Source organism: Drosophila innubila, assembly GCF_004354385.1.
Source record: "Drosophila innubila isolate TH190305 chromosome 2R unlocalized genomic scaffold, UK_Dinn_1.0 1_C_2R, whole genome shotgun sequence".
NCBI lineage: Eukaryota > Metazoa > Arthropoda > Insecta > Diptera > Drosophilidae > Drosophila > Drosophila innubila.
In genome coordinates, this window is record NW_022995374.1 from 3,066,790 (window position 1) to 3,090,898 (window position 24,109).

A 24,109-nucleotide genomic window follows, 5' to 3' on the forward strand; every position below is an offset into this window, starting at 1 on the left:
ATAAATCAAACTAATTCACACGCCCAAAATAAACCAAAAATGTAAAAAAAAAAATATAAAATTTTATATACAAATTGCGGGGTAATTGAACGAGCTATGAATTATTTATGCTAAACTAAAAGCGCCGGAATATTTGTGTTTTTTGGGTGTCTTTTTGGGGCGTGTTAGCAGCGTTCTTAATGCTCTGCCATTAGCATAAATGCTGAATTTATGTGCGTCATTCCATGACAAGCGAAAATATCCCCTCTTTTTTGGTAGAAGAACGTTGTACAACCTCATCGTTGAGCTGTTGCGAATCTTCTGAAAGCCAGGTCTAGTCAAAAGACCGCTGCAAGCGTTGTCGCTGACTTCGGCTAATATCTTCGGCTGGCTGTCGTCTGGCAGCTTTTTTTTTTGGCATTCGGCATTGCGCTCGGTTCGTGACGGTGGTTTTTGGCCGCCTCGGTGTTTGGTAGCTGTTGCTGTTGCTGTCTTCTGGCCAGCCACACCGTTACTTGGCCAGTTGAAATACGCAGCTTGGGGCGAACGGTTCTAGCGCGCGCTTCTTTTTTAGAGCTCACAGCTAGCAACAGCTACAGATACTAAAACTACTAACAGATAGAACCCACAGAGAGAGAAACACACAGCAGCCGTCGTCAATTGTCGCGTCGTCAAGCGTTCTAAAACTCGGAGAGTGTTGTGTGAATAGACAAATAAAAAATACAAAAAAAATAAAAGCCCACAATAGATTTAAACAAATTATTAAACGAGCAAAACAAAAACAAACAAAAAAAACTAATAGTATATAGAATTATATACACATTGATTGATTGTGGGCGTTATAGCCAAGCAGTATATTGAATCAGCAGTTGGACAACTTCAGTGCCTAACATTAACATCAAGGAAAACGAACAACTTTCATCTTGGATATTTGAAAATTGCGCATACGACGCGTTGCACATTGCAAAAAAAAAAAGGTAAGTGAACCAATTGAAATTAAGTATACATAAATTCGATGATGATGTGGATGTTGTTGCTGCTGCTGCTGCAACCTTGACATTTAGGAAAATACCTGCTTAATTTGTCATTCTTTGCTAATTAAAATCACAGCACGTCCAACTGCTTTTGATTGGCAGCTAAATTGTGCAATAATTTCTGAAATTGTTCAAGACATTTGTGTTCAATGTTGTTGTTGTTGTTGATGGTTTGTTTGACGCTTTGGCGTTTAATTAGCGTTTGGCTTCGGCTTATAAATAAACATGTCTGGGCTGTGGTTTTATAGTGCATGTGTTGTGGATGTGCTAAACGCCAAAGGCCACTACACCAACAACAACAACAACAATAGAACACGATGTTGTTGCTGTTGTCCATGAGTGTGAAATAAAAACTAAAGAGCAACGGCAACGGCAGCAACGGTTAAGGCATTGTAGGCATGTAAATTACAAAATCAAGTTCGTTGCTTGAGTCTTTTGTTAGCAATAGGCACAAAAGGTTCTTAAGCATGAAATAGAAACTAAGCCAACGCATTTAATAATTATAATAATGCTACCATATCAAACACAATGCAAAGTGGATAAAAATTGTTGTGCAGCGATTATTATGATTATTATTATTGTTGTTGCTGCTGCTGCTGCTGCTTGGCAACCTTCAATGTAAAGCAGAAAAAAACCCGTTCAACATCAAGTTGGACTGCGTGTGCTTAATTTACGCCCAGATTAGCATTTACATTAATATAATTTCACATTTTTATTAACGAAAATGTCAGAGTTAAGTTTATTTCTCGGTTTGCCTTGACAGAATTGAGCGTGTGTTAGCCAGGCAAGCCGGCCGATGTAATCTGCAGTCGAAAATTAAAAAAAAAAGAAAAAAAAAACACAAAGCAGATGCGTAATACTTGTCCTCAGAATCGGAATCGGAATAATAGTGTCGTTTTTACCTGTGACAGATGTTAATCGAACCTCTTTCTTTCTTTCTGGGGTCTTTGGCCTACGTTTCGCTTGTTATGAAATTCGCCATCTGCATGACAGATAAGAATAAAGAAAGAAAGCCGACTTTAGGTTCTTTCTATCACAGATTTCGCCAAAAAATTGCATATAGTAGTTATATATAGAATCGGTTTATCTTACGCTCATTTGCATGCGACCCAAATTATTTGCTCTGCTCTGTGAATACTCATGTTTATTTGGACTATGTATAAACAAATCCCTAATGAATCAAACTGGAAACTAGCGCAGCATTAATTTTGCTACATTTTAACGCTTTTTTTAACTAAAAACCAGTTCGTGTCTTAAGTCTTTTGCCCCTGAATTGCTGAATTGATTTCTATTATTCAATTACTTGCCAGAATTTTACACCAAATTATTGACACAAGTACGCAATTTATATGTTTTTAATGATACAATATCTAAATAAATTACGTTCCATTTCATATTTAATTAGGAGCTCGATTCACAGCTCAATTTTAAATTGAAACTGAAATTAATGAACTCCAATTAAGCAGAAATAGAAAAGAGAAAAAAAAACTATTGGAAATACTCGAATCATACAGGTCTTTGTTGTTGATGGCTTGACTTTGTTTTGTATTACTATTATTATTATTATTGTTATTATATTAAATTGTATTTATATAGTATATTGTAGTTTCAAATTTTTAATGACTCGCCGACAGTTGGTCTGTCATTGATTGGCAGTAGATTTATGATGTAATTGCAACTTGTTACTTGAGCAAATGCAACAGCATCAATCTCAAAAGAGTTTATGAATCATAAAAATGTATAAATCGAACGAGTAAATGAAAAAAAAATTAACATAGTCAAATTGACAATTGACTAGCTGACTAGCTGACTGACTGCCTGACTGACGGAGTAAATGAATGATGATGAATGACTAATTGCAATGAGATGCTGTCAATTTTTGAGCATAACGAGACACATTTAATTAGCAGCTACAATAAACATGAAATTCATAAAGCAAACATTATCGAAATGTTCAGTTTTGCATTGTTCTGCCATTTTCATAGATTCTTCAATCTTGTTTTTTATTATTTGCGGCACTTGTCAAAGCCTAAGAATAGCCAGAATGGCCAGAATGGCCAAAAACAACAGCCAAGGCCCAAAGCGTGCACGTTCACAAAATTTTGCAAGTAATTTTGAAACAATGCCGTGGCGGCTATATAAGTATATATAAAAAAAATAATCACTCAATAGCAATAACAATAACAATAACATCAACAAATAACTAAAGCAACAACAAACACAACAAACACAACAAAAGCGGAAGTTAAAGTCGCCTTCGAAGCCGCACGAAAGCGCTGTGTAATTTTTGTCTTTTCTCTTTCGCGCCTTCCTGGCACGAATACGAATACGAAAACGAATTCGAATGCGAATATGAATATTTTTGTGAGAATTCTCAACAGTTGCAAAAGGCAAGCAAGCAGACAGGCGATAGCGAAATAACTAAGCGAAAATATTATGAAAGCCAGCGTCTATATAAAAAATGCAAGTGAAAATTGGAATTTATAATTTCGTGCCATGCAGCGCGGCCGATTTTCAACCACAAATGCAACCCCTTCGCAACCCCCCGCGACCCACCTGTGTGATCCATACCGTCAGAGACCTGGCACTTGTCACTGAAATTGCTATTGCTATTGCTATTGCTGCTGCTATTGCTGCTGCCTCGGCTGATGATGATGTTGTTGCTGATGATGTAATGAGCGACATGCACATCAAGTGACAGAGCAAAAGTTGCGCATACGCCGCATTGTACTTGCGCCTAGTGCAAAACTCACAAACACTCGAACAAGTCGAATGCAGAGCAGACTCCAAGACTCGAGACTCCAGATAAAGACAGCTTGTTGCAGCTTCTGCTTGACACACATACACGTACACACTGTCATAAAGAATTGACACAAAAACCTCTAAAACTCAAACACAGCTTACAACGAACTCTAAAGTCTCTTATTGTTAGCTAAAAGACTAGACTTTACACTATAACTCTCTAACACGTAAGCGTGCCTAAAGACACTTTTCCTTTTAATTGCAATAACTAAAAGTGTAATTAATTTTTTTACAAAAAAAAATGTTTACTGTTGCTTAACATATCTTAGAAGCTTTTAACAGTACTTAATTTTTTATTTTGCACTTATTTAAATGTGAGTTTTTTTGTATGAATAAAACTTAAAAACTAACCTATCTAATTAATTAGACTGAATGCCACATTTGTGAAAATATTAAAGTTGAGAATTTTAGCATTAAGTGAATTTTGGCAAATTAATTACATATTGTCAACTTACACACTTTCTGAGCTAATTTTTAAATTCAGAGGCTTAAATTCATCTTAGAAAAATAATTTGACTTATTTCTAAAGTTATTCTAAGAGGGTTAAGCTATTTTTTTAAACAAATACGTTCACACTTTTTATTTCAACGTAAACAATTTTAGCTTTTAAAATTCTTTCAAATAGACTTTTGTAATGTTTTCAAGTCCCTGTCTGAGTTCAACACGCCGTTTTACCATATAAACTTAAATACCGCCTTATAAACATGCAACAAACTGTTACTTCTGACACATTATTTTGACATCTGCACGTGCTGAGCGACCTAAATAAAACAGAAACTGTAATGCTGCTATAAACGTACACCCATGGCTAAGTTTATATGGCATAGTACTTGGTTTTTCATGATGTTGCGTGTTCCTTTTTTTTTTCAGCTGCTACTCGTACTCATACTATATGTTATTTCAATTTATGTGCTCTACTCACATGAAACAAAAAAGTCAACAACAAAAGAAAAAAAAAACTAGAAAATAAAATGCCAACTCATAAAAATAATGTTAACCACAGCTATTGTTGTTGTTGTTGTTGTAGTTGGTGTCATTGTTGTTTGTTACAGTTGCGTTGAAAGCAACAGCAACAATCCCAAGTCACACTGTCACCCCCCGCAACGCCCTCTCAGCATTGTGCAAACAATTCACAATCTATTGGTTGTTGTTTTCATTTGTTACATTAAAAGACAATCTTATTATAGAATTTCCATGCTATTAATTGTTGCAGCAGCAGTTGAGAAGCTTCAATTAAATCATATGTTTAATTAAGTCAATTGTTTTCAATTAAAAGATTTCAAAAAAATGTTTTTTTTTTCTTTTTTTATTTATTTTGATATTTATTTATTTTGTGTCAACTAAGAGACTAAAACTAAAATCTAATTATGATAAATATATTATTATAAAAATTTTAAATTATAACTGAAATGATAAAAAAAAAACACATTAAAAATTGAAAAGAATAAAAGGCTGGAAAAGTTCAAAAAATTATTATTAAAGCAGCATTTTTGCAATACTTTTTGCACATTTTTAATAAAATTGATGGACCCATAAAAAAATAACAACAGTAAAAAAAAAGTGAACGCAATGCATAGAATTTTTGTTATATATTTTGGTGAACAAAGCGATTTAATAAAAGCCAAACTTGTTTGAGACCAGCCGGAATCGCAGCCGGACATGTAAGATCTGCCCCTGTCAGACTTCTCCACTCCCCCAGTGTGAGCAACAAGACACATAACGCATGAGGCATAAATGCGCTCACAGTTCAAGTCGTTTAGGTTTCCACTTTCAAGGTTGCAGCACACGCCAAGAACTTGCGCAAAAATTATGAAACTGAACAAACAGAAAGGCAGTTGGGTACATTTAGCATTGCATTTGGGTGTGGGTCTGTCGTACGCCCCACTTTGTCCACTTGAGGTTGACAAGTCAGCGCACACACACACATATACTGCGAAGACTTGCAGCGCCAACATTTTGAAAGGCGCACAAAACCAAATTGCAACTAGTTTGACTTAGGTGTGCGTGTGTAAGTGTGTGTGTGTGTGTGGCACATGCCAAGCGGGCAGCAGTTGCGCAATTTGTGGCATGATTCATAAAAACCAATTAAACAAATAAAACAATGCCACTGTTTGCGCCAGTCAGCAAGTTTTTCACTTAAGCCGCTTAACAGCCACAATAACAACTACAACCACAACGCAGACAAAGACAACTAGCAAAAATAAAGACTTCCTTCTGCGCAGGAACCAAACGACCTTGCAGACGTAGAGCGAGAGAATGAACCAAGTTTTACGCACACGCAGAGAACAGTTTCAGAATGCGTTGTGGCTAAAAATAAACTCAACTCGCAATGGCCTTGAAAACGGGCCAACTTACATAATTAATTGCACTCAAGTTAAGGCTAGGCGGTCACATATACACTCACATACAATCTATATAGACTATAGAAATGTATTTAAGCTTGATTGCTGGCATGGCATGCGGAAAATGTGCGCGTGCAAACGAAAGACTTAAGACACGAACTTGACTATGACTCTGACTCTAAACGGCAAAATATAACGCATTGTGACGCAGATCAATCGGCGGCATCTCAATTAACACTTAATGCACTTTTAACAGCTTAGCTGACAGTGCGTGCTTAAGCCAACATTTTTGACTTTTAACTGGCCGCTGATTAATAATATTCACAGAAATTAAAACAAAGACGTTTAAATATTTACTAGATTTCTTATTACTCTTATACATAGTTTTGTCTTTCAGAAAAAAAAAACAGCAGAATAATAAAAGCAAATAAATGAGCGTAAAGATATATAAGTTTTTATTTGTGTAAAAATTAGTTAATTTTAATGCAGTTTCATAACAACAACAAGACAGCCAAAAGGCCAGTTAGCTAATTAAATTTCATGTTTAGTTGTATTGGTGTGCCATGTGATCATCGCTGAAAAAATCAACAGCACGTTCAGCATACAAAAAAAATGTATATATTAGTTAAAAACCAAAATGAAAACAACAACAACAACGCGTAGAACTGTCTGAGAGCGAGCAGCAAAGCGGAGAAAAGAACGAAATGTTACGCGTATATATTATACAAGACAATATAAAACGGAAAAAAAAAAAACAAAAAAGCAACTGAGCAACAGAAACTTTGGCATTCTGGCGAACTTAATCACAGTACTCCAAAATAGAAGATGAAACAGTCAAAAGTCGAACGGCAAATATTCCCTTTGGGTTTTTTTTTCTCGCCAGAGGAGGTCAAAATTGTGGTCATTAAGAAGGTTGACTCATGAATGAATATGAACTATATTAAGCATAAAATTTAAAGAATATTGAAACAAAGTAACTGACTAAGCAGCATAGATAAATAGGTGTATGTAATATTTGTTCACATATGTGGAACAAGGCTAGACTTTGTACAGATTGTGGGTGCGACAGCATTAACAACAAATTAGCGACAAGTTCTGTGTTCTCAAATCTTAAAAAACAAAAACCAGTTGAAATTAGAAATTTATCGGAGTTTGGTTCTTTGGTTGGTGCGTGACATATATCAGTTTTATGGCCAATCTGCTTGCTAATTAAGAACAACGCCAACGCATTGAAACGCAAATAGAAAGCCAGAAAGGCGTTGACTTCAATCGAACTGACCGATTTGACCGCTAATACTTAACATGCTGAGCGACCTGACAATCATTAAATGCCAGCCAACAATTCTATGCTATTAAGAAACACTTCACTTTAAATAGATCACGTTTAGTTGCTCATTTGACTTGCAATGCATGTTGTGCCCTTAATTTGTCACTGGCTCCCTTGATGTGTGTCATTAGAAGTGCGATAAGTACATGAAAAGGTATTTAACATGGGTGGGCAACAGCTAGGAAGTTTATTTTGGTTCTCAGACTCACTTTCAATGCTTTGCTTAGCCGTGTGACACACATATCTCAGTCTACACATACTCCTATTTATTGATAAATCGCATTTGGCTAGGCAAATTGAATGCCAATCACGTGCCTGACCGCCAATACACCTGATATGCCAAGCTGGTAGCTGGCATTTTGTCACAATACGTTGGCAATGCGTTTAAACTTGAAACTGAAAATTAAAATAAAAAAAAACCCAAAAAGAAGTCAAGAAAAACCAAGCAGGCAATTGAAATGCATTGCAAGTGTTTGTTGACGAAAAAAAATGCAAAATAAAAAGTTGAACAAATTGTCGTCAAGGCACACGCAATTAGAGGCAGTGACATTGATAATTTCATTTCAGCTATACAAACATTTCTATAAAATCAAACAAAATTGAATTTCCAAATCAAGTGACTTAAGCGACAAACTTACCAACCGAAAAAACAGACAACAAAATGTTGATGAAGTTCATTGGCTTGCAGATTGATTGGCTGATTGCTTAATAATCTTATACCGGATTAAGATTTCTCTATAAACATAATTTAATTCCCTTTTTGCCCCGAGTCCAGATCTAATCATTTCAAATCATTCGCACCGCAGCAACAACGACAAATTAATTGTTGTAATTATATCCATGTGTATCTTGCCATAATAATTTGAAAAACGCTCTTTTCAGAACAGAACGAACACCCACACTAAAAATGATTTCACGCCGCAAGATTATATCGCGTTCCTTGGACAATTTGGATGCCATTGGACAAGACGAGCAGGAGGAAGATGTTTGGCATGATCGCGAAAAGTTATTTCGCGTAAGTATGAGCTCACTGTTTGAGATATATATAATGAGATATTGAGAAATGAAAACTAACTATTAAACCCTTCAGGATCACATCAATGAAGTGCTGGCCAAGTGGGAGCAAATCGATGATGAGATTTGGGCCAAGATAATCGTTTTCGAGAAGAATCGACGTGTGGCCAAGGCATATGCCCGCTCCTCTGTGATAACCATAAATGGTTCCAAGCATGGCTTCGATGGCGTACGGTAAGTACTCATACACTGAAGAAAAGACCAACTTCTAAAATCAAAAACAGACAATTTTAAGATCATTACACTAATACCAAGAATAGTAAACTAAAAAACCAAGCTCTCAATACACAAATAAAAGTCTTAAATTTAAATTGAAATTAAATCTCGTTACAAGTAAAAACACACAGTAAAATATAACATTTAAAAAATTAAAAAATAACTAAGTCAGAATAAACGCATTTTTTAGACCAAAATTCTTGGTTTTGAGACCTAAATCTTGATTTTAGAACATTTTTTCTTTATTAGTGTATTAGTTTTTCTTAAGAGTAACTTCCTTAAACGTACATATCTTTTGTAGAATCGGTCTTAACGGCTTTGAGAATCCCATGCGTGATGCTGAAACAAAGGTCATCAAGAAGTCGATTGGCGATGGTTTCAAAATCAAAATGGACGACACTGGCAACATATTCATCAAGCGTTATGGCAAGAGCAGCATCTATGTGAACAACACCTCGTTTGCCAACGAGGAGACGGTCATCGGTGCTGACATCATGCAAATGCCGCAAATGTCACTTTCCGCTGGCGCCTCATCCAAACTGTTTGATATGAAGAAGTTCCAGACGAACATAAACCGTGAATTTGCACGTAACTATCCGGAACGCTGCCGCTTGGAGCGTCAGTGTCTGTCGGCTGTGTCGCTGGTCAAGTCAAACAATAATCTAATCAATACACCGCTGTGGATAATGGTGGTCAACGTGGTTGCCATGGATATGCTAAAGAATCGCTTACAAACGCTGCCCAAATCGCTGGATGCGCTGGGAATGCGTGTGCCACTTACACATTCCAGCGAGGATCCGTACTCCACCATTGAGAGCCAAGTGGGTCTCATTTATCCCACACCGGCTGCTTCGGATGATTCGCAAAACTCGAGTAATTCCAGCAAGGGCAGACGCAGTGTCTTCAGTGCTGCCTTCCTTAACGAAAGTCCCTATGTGCCAAAGGTAAGTGAATCTAGAAATTCAACTCCTAAGAGTGGACATTTATAGTGTAATCATTTCTTGTAGCCGGACTATGAGGCAGCCGCATCCATGGCACCCGTCTATGCGGAAAAGAAGCGACAGAAGAACACGCAACAGCGCAAGAAGCAGGATGATCCTTACTATTGTGGTCTGCTGGCACGCATACCCAACTTTATTAAGTCATCAAAGCAGCAATCCTCCAGCAAGCCCAAAAAGGAGCCCAAGATCTCTCGCAAGATCTCGGCGCAACATCATCAGTTCATATTGGCCGCTCAGCAGCAGCAGCAGCAGCAGCTACCGCAGACAGCGGCGCCAATACCAATAGCCACCTTCCATCACTCGTACTTCCCGTATAAACTTTATCCGCCACAGCATCGACTTTCGCAGTCGCAGCTTTCGCTCTGGGATGCGCGCAGTCTAATCAGCGCCCATGGTAGGTTATTTTAAACAAAATTATTCCAAATTTGATTCATTAACCCATTTCATTTTTTCTCTTCTCTTGCAGAATGAGTAATACGAGCTGGCCCTAATTTATTCATCGCCTAGCATTATCTTACAAGTATTTAGTCAAAGTCTACGTATTACATTTGGTCAGTGGAGTGCATTTCGCTCACTTTTGTGATAAAATTCGCGAAATGCAGCCATTTATAACAGCATACTTTTGGGCGTATTAATATAAATACGCATTAACAATAATACTAATTTACTACAGTTTAATGGTTAGACACCTGAGAAGAGATTTAATGATTATGCAATTTGTAATAATTAATTAAAATTTTGCCATAGTTTTTAAATCGTTTAAGACTGAGAACGTCCTAGAGTCGAGTTGTGCACAATAATAAGCGATAATAAGCACACTTATATAGCAAACACATAAATAAAAGTGTGAGAATTGTCATAAGCAATTGTTTGCTACTTTAGGCAATTAACATTTATTGTTTTATTTTCTGTAAATACATTTCATATGTAAATAAGTTCGAATATTCCAATTATGTGAACACTACATAAACATATTACATTAAAAAAATCCCAACAAAGTGTTTTTAAATTTATTTGAAAAGTATCGAGCCGCCAAAGTAAGTATGTACTTGAAATGTTATCGATTCTAATAACAGATGTTATGCTAACATAGCTCTGTTAAGCATGTCGATCGATACATTCGCATCGATAACAATAAATTTGCAGCCCTGTATTAGTCTACCAACGCCAAGAGGCCGCGTAAAAATCATAAATTTACAATTTGTAAATACAAATAACAAAGTATATTTCAATATAAATAATATTAATAAATAAACACATAAACGCATAGATTCTGCCGGTTAGTGAAAATACTTGTTTGATTACTTAAAGGTGACACCACTGAAAGTTAATGAGTTCCGTTGGCATTCAAAGGCAACGCTTAGGGCTGCATCAGGTTAGCCTTTGTTTATTTTACTGTTTATTACAGAAAAGTTTTATTTTAATTTTGGAGAGCTCAAAATTTTTAGTACATATACAAAAAAAATAAATACAAGAAAATACCTTCAGGATCCGTACTGTGTGGAAATCAGAAACAATATGTGTGAAAGTGTGTGACTTTGTGTACGATTCTTGTTGTTACATTGCATTTAATTGATGTTTAAACCACGTTTTCAGTGAGAGATGAGAATTTTGTGGATTTTTCAACTTCCGAATCAACTTCTGAATCAAAGTCAACGACTGCAATCAGCACGGCGCCAGCGATCGTCCAAATGTTAATGACGCCCAAAGCCAGGGATGCAAACAAGCCGGTTAGTCCCACGGAACACTTGCGTAAAATGATGCCCCAACAGGATCCCAATGTATTTCGCTTGCAGAGAGATTTTAACAGTCCCAGCGCTTCCTTGCGCACTCGCGCCATTCGTGCTTTAAAGTAAGCGTTCAGTTAATCAGAATTAAGTTATAGCTTAATAATAATGTGGTTTACAGCTGTCCGAACAAAGCCTACACCAATTTCGATGTTCCCCATGCTGAGCAGAGCATAATCACAGAGGAAGAACGCAATCCCAAACCGGCGCCAACACTCGCCGAAATTCTTAAGGATGTGATTATCTATGTGGAAGTGCGCACGGGCAATGACAATCGCTCTGAGGGAGTCAAGTCCGTCATTGCCAAGCTGGGCGCCCAGGTCAATGATCGCCTATTGCGGTGAGCGGAGCTGAGATTGATATATTATAAGTTAAATATATACTTATAAATGTGTTTCTACAGCAATACTACACATGTTGTCTTCAAGGAGGGTTTGTTATCCACATATAAACGCGCTCAGAACTGGAATATACCAATTGTGTCCATATTGTGGATTGAGGCGTGCAAGGTCCAACGACGAATCTGTGATCCCAAACAGTTTCCCATCAGCAGTATCCATAAGTATGAGCATCCTGAGCTGTTCGGCAAAATAAAGGTAAGTCCGGAACATCATAAGTAAGGAAAATCACACTGATGAACTAAATTGAACTAAAACCAATCAGTGTAATTTCTTTTACTTTCCAATATTTACACAGTAATTATGCACGATTCAATTGATTTATACTACTCAGTCTTAGTAGCTATTTAATTGGTTTATTGGCTCTATAAATATATTTATATACTACAGGTCTATACAAACTGTTAAGTTGACAACATAGCATTGATAAGATTATTGAAGCGCTGCATTATCAAAAAAAAAAAGCGCTAATGATTCAGATAAGCAAACGAAATCTCTTCAGCTTAGTTTGTTTATTCGAGCATAGTGCACATAGAGAGTTTAGATATCTTTTGTCGACCTAACGATTACCTGCACGAAGTTCGTGGGTATATCAACATATCTAGCATTAAACTGAACGAGTACTGAATTAATACTTATAAGTCAAACGTATTTGCTGTAATCAGTTTTTAATCTATATACATATACAACACTTTGTCCTGACTCACTCACTGATCATTGCACAACCCAAACCATAAGAACTAGAAGCCTGAATTTTGCACACAACATAGCCCTAACTATTTTATCGCTTGTTTTGTATTGTATAAATTTACATTTGTTAGATACAAAATTTATGGGGTCGAAGGCACCTCTGTATGCCCTTTATAATAATGTTGAAGTACAGGGTATATCCAAAATGGCAACACAAATCCACAAATCGCAGGTAGAGGCTCTTTTGAGTGCCGTCTGCAAGTTCACGTATTTCGTTTCATTTCACATGGCTTTTTCGTCTGACTGACAGATTCTTATCATTGGGACAACAAATGTCAAGCACTTTATATTTGCTGTTGTTGTTACTATTACTCGCTTGCTTGTCAGCGTTGGTTTATCTAATTCAATTAGCGTGTAACGTGGTTGGAGCCGTGTTGTGTCTTTTGCTTGTTTATCAGAGGAAGTTGGTAACAGGCGGGACGCAACATGGCCAAAAGCAAAACAAAATGCAATTTCTATATAGTATATAATATGTACATACATTATGTTTTATTACTTATAAATATGACGACAATTTAAAAACCAGACAAGCTGAATGTTTAACGCCTGACAACTTAAAACCTATTTTACATGCACGTACGTCTGTTTACCGCCACTTCACAAGAATACATTTTACGATGCTACTATATTATTATAATAATCATTCATTTACATAACTCGATAGTAGAGTACGTCGGGAGTCGGGGGTATTAAATATACATAATGTTCAAGTTACTTCTATAAAAAATAGTTATTCATTTTGGGCTGGCGTTAAACGCGCTAACAGGCAACGTTTTTTCTGAGATTTGAACAGACACACATTACTATATAGTATATATACAAATAAAAGTACTGGACAATATGATATAAAAGCCAGTTCTGTTGCTATTTACATACAAGAAATGCGCATTGTTTTAAGTACGTTTGAAAATTTGCAATTTAAACACTAATGATTTATGAGTCCTGTGTGTAGGAACATGTCTGTGTTGGGTGTGGGATGTTGGGTGGCCACATCAGGATAGCGCCACCTCCAGGCACATCATTATCAAGAATCCAGAAATAGTTCCCCATGTTGCAATCGTTCCATTGCCACTGGCATGTGCCTCCGGCAATATATCGTCGGATACTATGTAAATCATGGCGCCAGCAGCAAATGACAAGGCATATGGCAGTATAAGATTAGCGAATGTCACTGCAACGGCTCCTAGTACGCCAAAGATTGGCTCCACCATGCCAGACAATTGTCCATACCACAAGGCACGCATCACACTAAATCCGGCTGCATGCAACGGCAGACTGACGGCCAATCCCTCCGGGAAGTTCTGTATGCCAATGCCAATGGCCAGATTTCGTGCACTCTCGAAGGTCGAGGAGTTTGTAGTGCCCACAGCGCCAAAGCTGACTCCGACCGCCAATCCCTCGGGTATATTGTGTACGGTGATGGCCACCACCAGCAACATGATGCGTTTCCATTGCGATAGCGCCTCCTGTGTACGCTGCTGCTCCAGTGCCGCCTCCGCCGTGTATGTACACTGCTCCACCTCACAAATGCTGCCCTTCTTGCGGCGTCGCGACTCTCCGCTGTGTTGCACACTGAGGCAATCCGAGAAGCTGTCCAGACTCTTGGACGTCAGCCTGGCGTTCGCTCCATTGTGCTTCAGCTCATCGATGGCAATGTCTGCTTTATCCTTGTTGCTCTGTGTCATTTGTATCATCATATTGGTGCTATTCAGGCCCAAATAACACATCAACTTGTCACAGCCATAAACAAAGATTGCGCCCAGTAGAAATCCACCAGCCACTGGCAGAAATGAGTAAATGCCATATAAATGCGATGACTCGGCCATTTCAATAGCCGGTCCAAGTAGTGACCAGAACGAGGCAGCAATCATAACACCAGCTGCAAAGCCCAGGGCTGCATCCAGTGATCTTCTCTGTGTGCCTCGCACAAAGATGACCATGGCAGCACCAGCTGCTGTTAGGCCCCAGGTTAGGAGTGTACCCAGTAGGGCTTGTGTTACGGGTCCATAACCAGCTATCATCTTTATAATTTGTTTGTTTTTGTTTTGATTTTGGTGCCTTCTTCTTCTTCTTGGTGCCTGTCTCTGACTGCCACTGATATTCTATTGTAATTGCTCGCGTTGCAGCGTCTTTATAATTTATGTGCGTGTTGGTGTTATCGCAGCAAATGTCAGTCTGGGGAAAAACAAGTTTTCTTAATTGTTTTCCAAGCAGACGTTCTGCTGGATTCTCCCAGATTGTTTACTCGCTCGAAAGTGCCACGTTCTTAGTTCTTCTAAACACTGATTCAGCCTCTGATTTTTGTTGTTGTACTTCAATTGACAATAATAGCAAAACAAACAACAGCTTTTTGATTTGTTTGGCTCTACGAATTTCAAACGATTGTGTTTAAGCGGGCGAGCGGCGAGGGGTGTGTGCACACTTGTTGCTTATCGCTGTTTGACGGATGCGTACGGCATTTGTTTATAGTTAAAAAAATATTAATTGTACTATTAATTGGGACGCGTAATACTGTTCGTTTTAATTGGCTTGCTGTTAGTTTAACAGCGAGTTGAGCGCGACGACAAGCAATGAATGAGCCGCAGACTGAAGCTGTCGGCTGTGTTGTAGCTAATTTTATATGCCAGCGGGGGTTGCTCTTATCTGCGCTCGCTGCTCCAAACGGCGCATGCGCACTGCGAGAGAGAGCAGAAAACCAGGGCTGCATGCGCACTCAGCAATGTTGCCACACTTGTTTGTAAAACAAAATTCAATGCAAAATGAAAGGCGCAATTAATTTCAATACAACTAAATGTTAAATGCTTTAAATTATTAATTCCCAAGCTCTCATACTTGCATATTTATTGTTATTTGATGCTGAGAGATCGGGCTAAACCGGTTTTCACCACTGCATAAAGAGAGCGTGTTAGAGATAAAAAGAATCGAGCTAATATAAACATTTTCCGGCAACGGCGCTGATATCACGTAGATTATAAACAAATAAAACAGTGGTTTTAGCTAAATGTGACTGACAGAGGCAGTTGCGAAATCAGCAGCAGCAGCTGAAGCAGCAACAGCAATAACAAATTAGGCATATCATTTATCCAGGTAATCATGCCGTATATGGTACCGGAACCGTAACCGAAATAAATTATTTTTGAAGTACTGAAAACCGAAACCGCATGTTTCTATTAAGTGCTTTCTATTAAAATATAATTTTAAATTTTAATAAGGTTTATCTGTTAATACATTTTTGCTTTTTAACTTTAAAATAATTTTATATTTTATTGTTCTTCTGGTACGTTCCGGTACCGGTACTGATAACGGAACCGAAAGCAAATAACCGAAAAATAACCTCTTACCAAAATAGTTGTTTCGGGACGTACCGGAACCGATATTTGTTTCGGTTTGATTTCCTGTATTTATCAGCTGACGATGCGTCTTTTGAGTCAATTTTAAATCAATGTTAAATCCTTTACAGCGCGTACGTTGTTTGCAGTCCGATTTCGAGCCGAACCAACGGCGCAAGCGGCCAGTTACGCCCACCACCGATACTACGGATCAGGAGAATGATAAAAATGGACCGACAGCATTAACACCAACATCCACGCCCAATGTAAGCAATTGTTGTTGTTTAGTCCCATCAAAATATGTTACTAATTCAATTATCAATTTGTTAGAATGAAATTACACGCTACTTTAAGCCATTGAGCCAGAATAAACATCTTGTTGATGACGAGGTCACGGATTCACCAGGGACCAAATTAATAAATAGGTAATTGATGAACAAAATCTAAAAACAAAACACATAATTAAATTATTTCCAATATCTATTTATCCCCCACAGAATCACCAATGGATTCTTTACACCGCAAAGAGTTCAATCCAAGCAAACTGACAACAGCACACCAAGTGCCATTCCCAAGGAAGTTGATTTAAATGGCATGGGTGACACTCCAAGGGAAAAGTCAAGAGCACAACAGAGTTTAAGCTTCAAGGACAAGGGCAAACCTGCAGAAAGACCAAGGAGCAGCTCCATTGGTGTGGAGCCAGCACATGTATCCAGAACCCAGGTGCGCACCACTCGACGCAGCAGTTCAGTGCATGCAGTGGAGCTCTCCAACCCCAAAGTGCAATGTGAGCCGCGAATGACGCGACGACGCAGCTTAATGACCATGTCGAATAAAGAGGACGAAGTGCCTCAAACGCCACCGCAATCTGTGGAGCCGGCTGAACGCCGCACAAGTCGACGCAGTTCCTTGCAACACACTCCGCGACCAGCGGTTCAGGATGAGTTTCAGTCACCAGCTCAAAGTGAATCCAGGATCATACGTCGTCGTAGTTTATCACGGATTTCGAGTGTAGAGCCCAGCACACCAAGCCTGCTAAAGAAGCCTTCATTTCAATCGATTGCTGAAGAGCCAGTGGCAGATACCTCAATGGGCAACAAAACCAACTATGTGCAACAAATGATGGAAGTGAGTCCGTCCTATGCTCACATCATTTCCAAGGCAAAGGGACGCCGTACATTGTACACCAGCGATCACATGGATATAAGCGAAGTGAATGATGAGAATGTGAATCCTTATCTAGGACGCAGGAGCTCCAATTACATGCTGGCAGATAGAACGTCGCAAACATCTCGCGAGAGCTTTGTAACTACCAAAACATCGCCTGACAGCTCCGAAGGACAAACTCCGGTGCCCATTTTTAGCTCCACACGCTTGCCCGGCAGCGAAGGCTCCAATCGTCGGCGCAGCATCTTTAATGTGGACATGGATGTGATTAACGAGCGCATAAATCATATCAACAGTACTTCCAAAAGACGCTCATTGGCCTTGGTAACTGAGCTGGAGATTGCCGAACCTCGTCCCTTGGCGCCACTGCAGGCGGTGGCTGTGGATGCAATCAAGGAACAGGAATCGACTACACCGAAAATGCGACGACTTTTTACACCCAATGAGGAGGTTATTGTGACGCCACCAAAGTCCAGCAAAAAACCACGTCTTAGTGTCAGCGGTAGTACATCTTCCAACAGCACCTTAAAGCGTCGACGCACTTTGGCCACGCCAAAACCAACAGCAGCAGTTGGACCCAATGTGCAACAGGATTGTGAGATTGAGATTAGCAATGAAAGTGACTCCGTTAACGACAGCACATCGGAGCAGCCAATCAACCGAAAAAGGCATTCAATGAAGCGACAGGTTGTAATGCACACTTTAGTGCACACCAACATGCACAAGGAGCAGGTGCAGGTCATCCACAAGGTTGGTAACACATCAGCCAACCTTTAACACATTAAGCGACAATTTTACTATGTTCTCCTTAGTCTGTAGTTCCATATACACACCTTTTTTATATAAAGTTTTCAATAGTTTAAGAGGAATTCCCTCAGTTTCTAATCTTATGATTATATGTACTCCTTAGTCTGTAGCTCTAAGTTTTTATGTATGAGGTTCTTAATAGTGCGGGGAATTCCCTCATACAGTTGTAATCACTTGATTATGTTGAGCCTATACCATGTAGTTTTAGTTTAGTTTTGTTTTCAAATATTAATTGTACACATTAGTAATTCAATAATTATTGATAAAACATAGTTAACACTCAGTTGTCGTTCAATAAAAGCCTTTTACTTTGTTTTACACTAATAAATTACACATAAACTTTGCAAAAAAACAAAAAGTTGAGTCGTATTAATTTGTCTTTGCTTGTAAATCAATTGCTTCCATTTTCAATTGACCTTCTGTTTTAACACGCAATCTCAGGCAATACGTAAGCTGCGTGGAATGCGATTGGATCCAACAGTTACCAAGAATACCACTCACCTGGTTAGCCTGGAGCCACGTCGTACTCTTAATCTGTTGCGTGGTCTAATGCGCGGTGTTTGGATTGTCAACTACAAATGGATTCTGGACTCGATGCGAGCCGGTAAATGGTTAAACGAGGAGAAATATGAATTAACTTCGTTCTCACGTGCCATTGAGGTAAGTCGAGCAATTTGCTTAAAAGTTACATATATGTAATATATATAATGAATAATGAATATTATATTCATCGGGGAACACAAATAATTTGGGAATAACCCCGGACCGGAACCGTTAACCGAAACTAACCGTGTCATTTTTAGTACCGGAACTGAAACCGTAACCGAATCAAAATTCTCTGTCATGAACCGAATACCGAAACGTTTGTACCGGTACGGTTGTGGTAAAGTTGCTAGGTCAAAGAGTTGTCCAACTTCCAACTGTCACAACTTTGTCAAATCTCAACCGATTTTCAAGCGGAATGTCATTTTGATCATGATTTGGCCTCTAAATAGATTCTGCATTTAAATTTGTATCATCTAAAAAATTTGATATTTTTTTGATTCTAAGCCGTTTATCATTCAATTTTCCATACTTACCCCTTGACATTTTTTCAAAAATTTCAATCTCTCCTAACTTCATCAAAAATAAACCGATTTTCAAGCGGAATGTCATTTTGATCATGACTTGGCCTCTAAATTAAATTTTTATCATCTAAAAAATTTGTTATTTTTTTTGATTCTAAGCCGTCTATCATTCAATTTTCCATACGTTAAAAACATTTCAAACGGAATGTCATTTTAATTTTTGCATTTTCGCCATGATTTTATAACATATATGATTGTACTTACACTTGTTTAATTCTACAGATTTGTCGCACCGAACGTCAAGCTTTTGGCATATCCTATCGCTGTGAACTATTTCGCTATATGGAAACCTTTTACGTGTCATCTCTGTGCCGACCTATAACATTCAATAACATAAAGGAGCTGCTGTTGCTTGGGGGCGCTAAACTGACTGAGAATCGCTATAAGGCCAAGTTCATTGTTGGCGATAAGAGACGCGCTGAAGACGATCGTATATATTTGACTCCCGCTTGGGTCTTGGACAGCATAACGGCAATGCAAGTCCAGAAATTCAGTAAATATTTGATGAAAAGTGCCATAATAACGCCCTATGGCATTCGATATGAGGATCCGCAGGAGGAACAAGAGAGGCATCATCGAAAGAGCTTGAAAGTCTGCTATAAAGATCCGGTTCTGGTGATCAACAAATAATTCATATACACTTGCTGCTTGTGTTTAAATAGAAATTTACGTCGTCTAGTTTAAATATTTTTTTCTTCTAAAAGTTTTAATTTACATTCTCCAAGTATAATTCAAATTGTTAATATGCCAATCGTAAATATACCCAAAACGAATATTAGTTTAAAAAAAAAAAACCATGTTTTATTATTCCAAGTTTGCAATTGTTCGCTTTATTCAAACTATTTTTTGCATATCAATTTGCAAGTAAATGAGGTAAAGTTCAGTTGTATTGTTTGCATTTCCTTGTACTATTTTTCTTTCAGTGTTTTGTACTTAACATTTCACATTTCGGGCAATGAATCGAGCGTCAAATGAAAATATGCTTCGGGTTTGGGCTTAAGGTGTAAAATGCAAATAAAAATAGAGTTGCAGCTGAAACTAAAAAATTCGCAACCCAAAACAAGCTGAAATTATGTGTAGTAAAAAAGAGTAAGTACAAAAAATGATGCGGGTTTTATTTGTTGTAAATAAAGTTATTTATCTCATTTTTTCTTCTAGTATTTTTGTTTGTTTCAAGTATAGAGTACAAAGTAGTTGTGCAATAATAGGATAAGATATTAAATCAAAATTTTAATTTATACGAATGAATACACGAATATAAATGCTTAGACGCCTGCGCTACTGCTACGCAATCATACGAACTAAATATATAATATTATAATGAAATCAATTCATTACAATATTATACATATGTAGGTAAACTTAAGATCGAGAGTTAAAGTCTTCTCTTGCTGCTCCATCCACCCAATCGCTTAGGCAGCTTCGATGGCGTTCAACATTCGTATCCGACGGAATTCCTTGCGATGGAAAAAATTAAACTTTTGCTTCTGCTGGAACATCTTATCGTTCGTCTTGCCCAGGACAGGTGTTTGTGTTGTTCTACTGTTGTGCTTACTGTTGCTGCTGCTTGTATTGCTGTTGCTGTTGTTGTTGAGTTGTGGCTGTTGCTTCATATTATTATTGATGTTAATATTATTGATGTTGGTAGTGTCGAAGGAAACCAGCTACTTCTTGCCCTTGGTGGCCTTCTCGGCGGCCTTGGTGACCTTGCCACCGGAAGCATCCTTGAAGTTGACAGCCTTGATGACACCGACAGCGACAGTCTGTCTCATGTCACGGACAGCGAAACGACCTAGAGGAGGGAACTCCTGGAAGGACTCAACGCACAGAGGCTTGGATGGCACCAAGTTGACGATGGCAGCATCACCAGACTTGATGAACTTGGGGTTCTCCTCGGTGGTCTTGCCGGAACGACGATCGACCTTCTCCTTGATCTCAGCGAACTTGCAAGCAATGTGAGCGGTGTGGCAATCCAACACTGGAGTGTAGCCGTTGGCAATCTGGCCAGGGTGGTTCAGCACGATGACCTGAGCGGTGAAGTCAGCAGCACCCTTGGGTGGGCTGGCCTTGGAGTCACCGGCAACATAGCCACGACGCAGCTCCTTGACGGACACGTTCTTGACGTTGAAGCCAACGTTGTCTCCGGGAACGGCCTCGGTGAGGGCTTCGTGGTGCATCTCCACGGACTTGACCTCAGTGGTGATGTTGGCTGGGGCGAAGACAACAACGCATCCGGGCTTCAGGATGCCAGTCTCCACACGACCGACGGGTACTGTTCCAATACCGCCAATTTTGTAGACATCCTGCAGGGGCAGACGGAGGGCCTTGTCGGTGGGACGGCTGGGTGGCAGAATGGCGTCGAGGGCTTCGATGAGGGTCTTGCCATCGGCGTTGCCATCCTTGCGCTCCACCTTCCATCCCTTGAACCAGTTCATGTTGGTCGATGGTTCCAACATGTTGTCGCCGTGCCATCCGGAAATGGGCACGAAGGCAACGGCAGCTGGGTTGTAGCCGATCTTCTTGATGTAGGAAGACACTTCCTTCTTGATTTCCTCGTAGCGGGACTCGCTGTATGGTGGCTCGGAGGAGTCCATCTTGTTGACACCAACGATCAACTGCTTCACACCCAGGGTGAAGGCAAGCAGAGCGTGCTCGCGGGTCTGACCGTTCTTGGAGATACCAGCCTCGAACTCACCAGTACCAGCAGCAACAATCAAGACGGCACAATCAGCCTGGGAGGTACCAGTGATCATGTTCTTGATGAAATCTCTGTGGCCGGGAGCATCAATGATGGTCACGTAGTACTTGGCAGTCTCGAACTTCCACAGAGCGATATCGATGGTGATACCACGCTCACGCTCGGCCTTCAATTTATCCAAAACCCATGCGTACTTGAAGGATCCCTTGCCCATCTCCTGAGCCTCCTTCTCGAACTTCTCAATGGTACGCTTGTCGATACCGCCGCACTTGTAGATCAAGTGACCGGTGGTGGTGGACTTGCCGGAATCGACGTGTCCAATCACGACAATGTTGATGTGAATCTTTTCCTTGCCCATGTTGGTTTATAGGATAGCTAAATGGGTTCAACAATAACAACAGTAGGTTGGTTTGTGTATTGGATTGTATTTGGAGTTCCACAACGTGCATCAGGTGTGTGTGTGTAGTGTGTGTGTGTTGGTACAATCAGCAATTTTGGGGAAGAAACAGAAGGGTAAACAAAATTGGTTAGCAAAAAATAATCAACAGTACAAACATTAGTAATCAGAACAATGGGAATATCTTTTTAAATGCCTAAAATGTATGTTTCTGTTTCGTTAATTGACTTTTGTCTGCGTGCCCAGCAGTTTAACCTAACCTCAAAGCGAAACGTGTTTGCCTTCGCTTTTCACATACTTCGGCTCTCGCACTTCGTGCTGTGTTGAGGTTAGGTTTAGCCGCAGCCGCATGTCTTGGTGGTGGTGGAATTGTATGTGTGTAACAAAGGCACAAATCAAAACTGGTAACAAAAAGAAAACGTGCAAAGAGCAAAAAATTTTAATTTTACAATTTGCCTAAAGTAATAACTAAAATAAACACTCGATTTTCTTTCAGTGATTTGGTATTTTTGCTTTCGTCAAAATTCTTCAGTAGCAGAACTGAATAAATATCATCATGGAAAATCGAGTTTATTAATTTTAGATAAAATTGTGTGTATGTATGCATACATACACACACCTATATTAATACAAGTGAACAGGGAAAATTCCAGCAAAATTAACCTAGGCGTGTGACTGTGTGTGTGTGTGACGCTGTTGCCGGCCGCTTCAATAGCGCATGCGAGTGAGCGAGAAGAAGCAACTAAAATGGCGACCGGACAATGATTCGAACAAAGGCGGACATATACGATCAAGTAGTGGTTGGCAGCGCGACAGAGAGGCAACGATCAAGAGAAAATATTAAGTGCAATGCAAGCTGGCCATCTTGAATTAGCTCATCTGCAAGAGAGACGGCGAATTTTGCACTTGTTGAAAGCTTAAAACTTTTGCAAATATCACAAAATTGCAACAATTATTTTTATTTTTTCCCATATTTCGTGACAAAGGTTATTAGACTTTTGGTTGCTACGTGAAAGCATTTGTCGGGCAGTCACACCATTTCTTTGTGGTCCGCCATCTTGAAATTCTATATTGTATAGAGACCGGAAATTTTGCACATGCAAAAAAAGAAACCACGTTTTTCAGAACATGTGAAGTGGTGCAGTTTTATAAAATCGCAATTGTGAAAACTAATTGTTTAATGCCGCATGACACGATATACTGCAATTCGGACTATTATAATTCTAATTGGTGTGACTAAAAGTCGAGTCAACCCGGTGCCACGCGTTAAGTGGGCGTGGCTGCCTTCAATTACACCATATTGCAGAAAATGCAGTGACTCATTTATGAAATTAATTAATATAAACAATTTTTCATCTTCATGTGCCGTTGCTTGCCACGTGTTTGCTTTTTTAAGCGTCGTCAGCACCTTTCACTTCTTTCTTGTAGGTTATTTTCAGTAGAAGCACACACACAGAGACAGATTTTCGCGTTGAGAAATATGCAGAATTTTATAGTCCAATTGCATATTTGTTTATAAATCTAATTATTTATTGCACTGTGATATGCCATTGCACTTTTTTTTTAATTTGGTAAATTTTTCACTTGACAACTAGAACTTACTCTCGAATAAATTGAATGAGAAATCACGAAGTCTATGCGTATACGGCGACAGACTTGAACAAAGTGAACGAGAGTTCGTCAAGACAGGAAACTTGTAGCCTCGTTCTTGCAAGCGTGGCGATTCAGAGTTGCTTTACAGTTATCGAATGTTTCGATATTAGCAACATTTCAGTGTGACCACACTAAAATTTAAAAATGTAAATTTGTAGGTAATGCAATTTTCAAAATAAAACAACTTTGCAGTAAACTAAAAATTTGTATGAAAATGGAAA

General features: G+C 38.9%; 4 protein-coding genes and 1 non-coding gene across 9 annotated transcripts; 2 read left to right on the forward strand and 3 right to left on the reverse strand.

Annotated features, from left to right (window-relative positions):
• Positions 1-491: 491 nt before the first annotated feature.
• On the forward strand, positions 492-10,661 carry LOC117783826. 2 transcript variants are annotated; one of them, XM_034621373.1, is made up of 6 exons: positions 492-956; positions 8,367-8,499; positions 8,575-8,732; positions 9,076-9,718; positions 9,782-10,169; positions 10,242-10,661. In XM_034621373.1, the coding sequence occupies exons 2-6, from the start codon at positions 8,392-8,394 to the stop codon at positions 10,244-10,246; spliced, it is 1,302 nt and encodes a 433-aa protein (XP_034477264.1). In that variant the 5' UTR covers positions 492-956; positions 8,367-8,391; the 3' UTR covers positions 10,247-10,661. The 2 variants fall into 2 exon arrangements, with proteins under 2 accessions (XP_034477264.1, XP_034477263.1); XM_034621372.1 differs by having other exon boundaries at positions 492-952; positions 8,365-8,499.
• A 411-nt stretch (positions 10,662-11,072) lies between these two features.
• LOC117783330 (microcephalin) lies at positions 11,073-19,821 on the forward strand. Of its 4 annotated transcripts, none has more exons than XM_034620703.1 (9): positions 11,073-11,150; positions 11,372-11,627; positions 11,684-11,902; positions 11,966-12,158; positions 16,171-16,305; positions 16,370-16,464; positions 16,537-17,956; positions 18,455-18,673; positions 19,363-19,821. In XM_034620703.1, exons 2-9 carry the CDS (start codon positions 11,467-11,469, stop codon positions 19,768-19,770), a joined length of 2,850 nt encoding a protein of 949 aa, XP_034476594.1. In that variant the 5' UTR covers positions 11,073-11,150; positions 11,372-11,466; the 3' UTR covers positions 19,771-19,821. The 4 variants fall into 4 exon arrangements, with proteins under 4 accessions (XP_034476594.1, XP_034476592.1, XP_034476595.1 ...); XM_034620701.1 differs by having other exon boundaries at positions 11,078-11,303; XM_034620704.1 differs by lacking the exons at positions 11,073-11,150; positions 11,372-11,627; positions 11,684-11,902; positions 11,966-12,158 and adding an exon at positions 15,655-15,787 and having other exon boundaries at positions 16,110-16,305.
• Positions 13,169-15,304, reverse strand: LOC117783332 (zinc transporter ZIP11). The gene has a single exon (XM_034620707.1). The coding sequence runs from the start codon at positions 14,729-14,731 to the stop codon at positions 13,703-13,705; it is 1,029 nt and encodes a 342-aa protein (XP_034476598.1). The 5' UTR covers positions 14,732-15,304; the 3' UTR covers positions 13,169-13,702.
• An 828-nt stretch (positions 19,822-20,649) lies between the features above and the next one.
• LOC117783331 (elongation factor 1-alpha 1) lies at positions 20,650-23,986 on the reverse strand. The gene is made up of 2 exons (XM_034620706.1): positions 23,838-23,986; positions 20,650-22,213 (listed from the first exon to the last, which is right to left on the reverse strand). Exon 2 carries the CDS (start codon positions 22,194-22,196, stop codon positions 20,805-20,807), a length of 1,392 nt encoding a protein of 463 aa, XP_034476597.1. The 5' UTR covers positions 22,197-22,213; positions 23,838-23,986; the 3' UTR covers positions 20,650-20,804.
• Positions 22,725-22,798, reverse strand: LOC117786018. Its single transcript, XR_004617551.1, has one exon. It is a non-coding gene; the product is annotated as a small nucleolar RNA snR61/Z1/Z11 (small nucleolar RNA).
• Positions 23,987-24,109: the final 123 nt, after the last annotated feature.

Excerpts from the sequence above, each read along its gene's own strand:
- LOC117783826 (XM_034621373.1), top strand. The coding sequence starts at position 8,392 with ATGATTTCACGCCGCAAGATTATATCGCGTTCCTTGGACAATTTGGAT. Across the intron at positions 8,500-8,574 it reads ATCGCGAAAAGTTATTTCGC|GATCACATCAATGAAGTGCT; the intron begins GTAAGTATGAGC and ends TAAACCCTTCAG. Across the intron at positions 9,719-9,781 it reads AAAGTCCCTATGTGCCAAAG|CCGGACTATGAGGCAGCCGC; the intron begins GTAAGTGAATCT and ends CATTTCTTGTAG.
- LOC117783330 (XM_034620701.1), top strand. Across the intron at positions 12,159-16,170 it reads AGCTGTTCGGCAAAATAAAG|CGCGTACGTTGTTTGCAGTC; the intron begins GTAAGTCCGGAA and ends AATCCTTTACAG. Across the intron at positions 16,465-16,536 it reads GGGACCAAATTAATAAATAG|AATCACCAATGGATTCTTTA; the intron begins GTAATTGATGAA and ends TATCCCCCACAG.
- LOC117783332 (XM_034620707.1), bottom strand. The coding sequence starts at position 14,731 with ATGATAGCTGGTTATGGACCCGTAACACAAGCCCTACTGGGTACACTC.
- LOC117783331 (XM_034620706.1), bottom strand. The coding sequence starts at position 22,196 with ATGGGCAAGGAAAAGATTCACATCAACATTGTCGTGATTGGACACGTC.